General features: G+C 46.5%; 1 protein-coding gene across 6 annotated transcripts; it reads right to left on the reverse strand.

The window, feature by feature from the left end:
• Positions 1-561: 561 nt before the first annotated feature.
• LOC123106069 (uncharacterized) lies at positions 562-4,859 on the reverse strand. 6 transcript variants are annotated; one of them, XM_044528286.1, is made up of 7 exons: positions 4,042-4,859; positions 3,753-3,892; positions 2,908-3,066; positions 2,458-2,754; positions 1,821-1,895; positions 1,661-1,725; positions 562-810 (listed from the first exon to the last, which is right to left on the reverse strand). In XM_044528286.1, the coding sequence occupies exons 3-6, from the start codon at positions 2,941-2,943 to the stop codon at positions 1,684-1,686; spliced, it is 450 nt and encodes a 149-aa protein (XP_044384221.1). In that variant the 5' UTR covers positions 2,944-3,066; positions 3,753-3,892; positions 4,042-4,859; the 3' UTR covers positions 562-810; positions 1,661-1,683. The 6 variants fall into 6 exon arrangements, 4 of the variants coding, with proteins under 4 accessions (XP_044384221.1, XP_044384228.1, XP_044384235.1 ...); XM_044528293.1 differs by having other exon boundaries at positions 1,655-1,725; XR_006451193.1 differs by having other exon boundaries at positions 1,661-1,895.
• Between the last annotated feature and the right edge of the window lie 215 nt (positions 4,860-5,074).

The following is a 5,074-nucleotide window of genomic DNA, read 5'->3' on the forward strand; positions in this document are numbered from 1 at the left end:
ACTTGTGACCACCACTATTGGTCACTGAAAGGTCATGGTTTTTCATTTGCGACCTTTTTGTGACCAAAAACAGAAGGTCAAAAGCTGGCGGTCGTAAACTGACTATAGCGACCTTTCTTCTGGAATGGTCGAAGACGTTTATGACCAAAATATGTCCACTGTAGCGTTTTGGTCACTAGCAACCTCCCCAGGCCATGTAGGCATCCTGCGTGGCAAGCTGATGTGGCACAAGATTCAGCCCGGTCCAATTCGGTTTTCTACATGGGCCTAGCCCAACAATTCGGCCTTTTAGTGTATTTTTTCCTATGAATTTTTTGTCAGCTTAATGGACCAAGCCCAACATTGCAACCTATTTATTTTGGGGCCATGTCCTTTTTGTCTCAACAATTTCATTTTTTTTCTTTTTTTCTAAATTGGGTTCACTAGTCAGGTGGGTCCCCATTGTCAGGTTCTAGTACTGGGTCCTAGCTGTCAAGGCAATATTCTTCATTTTTTTTATTTCATGCAAATAAATACCTGGTATTTAAATTGGCACACAGAAAACACATGAAATACTTCAAATGTTATCAACCATCAAAGTGCTAGATCATATAACACACATACAATGTGATCAGCATCAAGTTTACAATCATATAAGAAGCTCCACAAGTGTACAATGAAGGATGACACATACAATCAGCATTACAACCTGAATTAGCATTACAACAAGTTCACAAATCAGCGTTATACTGCTCCTAGATCCATCATGCATTGCTTCTTCCAACTTCTTCATGCTGGAGCTCACGACGAAACATGAATAGAGGCGACCATCTGCATGTTATAAAACAAAATGGTCAAGAACAAAATAAATTCCAACATGTTAACCTTTTGGCATAAATAACAATAGAACAATCAAAACGAGGCATAGTTAATAGTGAATACTAGTGAGGACAACATCATAAAGATTAAAAATGGGGATGCCACAACTAGAAGGAGCAAGCTATTTTGTATTTGAGAAACGAAAAAAAAGTGCATCAAGTATTTTTCAGAAGGTAATTGAACTTATGTGCATGCATTTAGACAAAAACAAGAGCTTGCACTGTATACATTAATTAGAACAGGATCGCAAGACACCTACACAAGCTAGAAGGACTCTTTCAATTTATTTTTTTAAAAGACATTTCAAACTTTTAACAGGCGTAATCTTGAGTTTGACAAGTACACATTAATCTTAGCATAGCATCACTAGCTTTGTTGTTGTTTGCATATTATACGGGTAGTTGTCCGCCTAAACAAACACAAATGTGCAATGCTTGAGATACAGGTATGCAGGAACAGCACGCAATGCAATGATAGTCTGAGAGCACATAATATCTCTCGAAGTGATACGTCAACAATAGGTTGTGTATATGTACAACAGTAAATAATACGTACAACAATATCTGGAACACAGGTAGGAACTAGTATGGTTGCTTCCTGTTCATGAATGACAATCATTTGTGTGCGTACATCAAAAAGAAAACATCAGGACTCAATTCAATTCGTCTTACCCATATATAGCAACCAACAGACATCTAATATCATTGTATTAGCGCAAAAGAGAAGTCCAGAATTCCCAAAAGGTTGCATTCTCACAAAATTTCAGATTCGCCTAAGTGAGAATAATAGATGTCACCTGCACCTCGAGTCTTTACCCGCGAAGTGCTACAGGAAGCGTGCCTCCACCTCGTCCGACAGCTGAAGAACCTGCTCAAAATTCCATGGCATATACAAATATCAATTCATTCTGTTTGTGTCTTGTAGGTATGAAACTTTTGTAAGAATTTGTAAGATGACATTACTTTGTCCGACGTGCTGAACGACGACCTCTGCACCTTCTGCGAGAAAAGGTCCGTTGCTCGCTGTTGCTCCGACACCTGAGAGAGCATTTACGTGTCAGTTGCGCACAGCAAATTACACATCAGTTTAATCATATGCATCAATTTTGTTACATGCTTTTCTTCAGAGTTGGGCTAGTCTGTTGCTACTACTGCAGTACTATCAGTGCACATCACCGTAGTCTACATCTGCAGTTGCCCATTCACTAGAACCACATAGATCACTAGCTGTGCTATTTGATATTAGTTGATAGTATTCCTTAATAATCATAACAAAAAACACATCTAATATCAAGTAGCATGGATGCACTAAACCCCACCTCCAACCAGCTTGACCCTAAGCAGCAACTCAATCTCAAGCCTACATAGTACATGCATTGAGAAGTTCAACGAATATGTAAATGTGTTCATGTACTGTACTGGATAGCAATTAGCAGACAACTGAAGCCTGGTTATTATGTTACTTAGCCTGCTTATCATTCATTTATTTGTACAAGCTGGGATTCATCTTCTACGCACTAGGTAGCTCTCAGCTCTCTAGCAAACAACGAAATGTACTGTACTAGGTAGAAATTAGCAATCTGGTCCACCTCAATCTTACCTCCGGCTCTGTGTATAGCTGCTCAGCTCTTAGCTGCTGGCCTTCTATGTTGCACGTCTCTAGTCCCCAGTGCCAGGGTGCACACTTGCACACTGCCGTCCGCCGAGGAGACTGCTGCCGCTGGCCGTGGCGATTGGGCGTGGTGGCCGGCACCGGCGCAGAAGCAGCAGGGCGCAGGCACGCAGCCATTGGCAGCCTGCTGGGGAAGGATGCAGCGTCCATCGAGAAGTAGGACGCGGAGTTAACATGGCCAGTCAGGATGCTGATGAACTGCTGGTTATTGTTAGGCACATTGATCTGCATACAGAACATCATATCATGAACGACATCAACTCATCAAGCGACATTGCTGCAATTACAAAAAAGAGGAGTTGCAATCACGGATCTAAACTCGAAATGCCGGGAGGGAGGAAGATAGGGGGCGCTGTGAGGAGGAGTGGAGGGACTGACCTCATTGTCCTCTACTAGGTTGTTTAATTCTCGCATTGCCTAGTGTAAGCAGTTTGCACAGCAATAGACACCAATGCCATGACTCACAGAGAGACCAACTCCATCGAGTTGAAGAGCTCCGGCGGGATCTCGGTCAGATTCCAGAATCCAGTGACGTTCCTGCATGATCAAGGTCAATTGAACAGCCGCTAGTAAGATGACTTGATAGATACACACGTGTAGGGAATCTGCCAAAATCGAGGCCAATTGAACTACCAAAACATCCTATATTTAGGAACAGAGGGATCAATATCAATATCTGCACATGGCTACAGCTTATAAAATATGCAGAATGACTACAAGAATTGTTCGTGGAACACCTTGTGGAGCAGCTAAATTTTCAACAGTCAACTAGCCAAATATTTGGGAATTTGAACTTCGATTGAATTGCATATGACATCAAAGTAAATAGCAGAGGCAAGCTGTGGACCATAGAAGGTTTAGAGAAGGTGAATTTTCAGTGTGTGCAGTCACACGTCATCTGACATTGAATGGAGAACTAGATCATCATAACATTATTGTGCAATTGGCATCACAGAGGAATTATTCGGCACCATATAAGTATCACCACATGTTAAGACGACATATGCAAGTGGAGGAGCACTGCAACTCAGTGGAGGCTCATGGCACTACAATTTACTTCCCGTCAGAAGTCTAGTAGGCAAATGAATATTCAGTATGAAACTCTGAATCAGTTCTCTAGAAATGCAGACATTCAGGGACTCAGCTACGATGGCACACGTAAAAAATTCCTCCATGAGATTTGAGAGTGGAGAGGAGGAAGGGAAGGCGCACATATATAGTACCTGATTTTGTCATGCCGACGCCCTGTCGATGATGGAGAGCGTCTTGTTGGGCTTATCGGGGATGAGGCGGATGAAGAGCTCCGGCTGGCGTCGAGCTTGCTCTTGTCCGTCAGGCTCTGGAGCCGGATCTTGTCAAGCGCCTGCAAGCAAAGAAGAGCAGCATTCGCGTGTGAGCAAATCGAGCCACCAATCAATCATCTCTGACTCTGACAACGAACGAACAAACAAGGCAGAGAGAGAAGCAGAGGAAAAAGAGGAAGGAAGGAAGGAAGGAAGGAAGAGGGACTACATCTGACGAGTTGGAGATGAGCTCGCGGAGGAAGATCTCCTTGTTGGAGTAGAAGGTGTTGTTGATGAGCGAGAGCCGCCGCCCATCTGCACGTTCGTCGCCATGGCCTTCCGCTGCTGCTACTTGTCGAAGGAAACTTTGGGGAAGATGGGTGGATGGATGGGCTCCGCCACGCCCGCGACCTACGCCGTCGACCTACGCCGCGCGCTCCACCGCGGCCTCGGTGTCCGCGTAGTAGAGGAAGCAGAAGCCGGCGTTGCGCTCAGGATCGTCGTGGGCGCGCACGAGCTCCACCTTGTCGAGCTTGGCCATGAGCCCAACTACCCCATCCCCCACGACGACATGGTCAAGTCGAGCGAAGGTGGAGGGCCTGGTGGAGAAGGGAGCGAGGGGCTCGGGCTGGCGGAGGGCCTGGTGGAGGGTGGGGCGTCGTAAGGAGAAGACGACAGGGAGGAAGGGGACGGGATCGAGAGGAGCGGGTGGGGAAGGGAGGGGGTCGGAGTGGCGATGCTCCGCCAGATGCCGACTGGAGCAGGAGCATCGGGGTCGATGGAGAGCAGCAGGAGCCGAGGTTGTGTGTGCGCGGGCAGTAGAGAGGCTCGCCGGTGGCTCACCGAGGGAGAGATCTAGGAGGGGGTGGGGAGGGAGGTGGCGGCGCGATCTGGAAGGCGAGGAGGAGCGGGTGGTGGCGTGCGGGCGCTGGCTGTGGGATCGGCTAAATTGGGGTGGCGGCTGCGAGGAGTGCATCTGAATCGGGAGAGAGAGGGGAGAGGAGTGGAGTTAGGGTTTGGGTGCGGCGGCGAGAGAGGGGACGAGGGAGGAGTGGAGTTAGGGTTTGGGTGCGGCGGCGAGAGAGTGGGTAGATGGATGGATGGATGTGGAATGGAGAGATGGATGGATGGATGTGCGCCACGTCATTGATCCGTGGGACGAGTTGTGATTGGTTCGGAAAATCAGTGATTTAAAATAGTTTTCAAGTACTCAAAATAGAGGGATTTTGTGAAGCAGCTATCAAAAATATTTTCTAGAAGGG

This window comes from Triticum aestivum, chromosome 1B (assembly GCF_018294505.1).
Source record: "Triticum aestivum cultivar Chinese Spring chromosome 1B, IWGSC CS RefSeq v2.1, whole genome shotgun sequence".
In the NCBI taxonomy this organism is placed as follows: Eukaryota; Viridiplantae; Streptophyta; class Magnoliopsida; order Poales; family Poaceae; genus Triticum; species Triticum aestivum.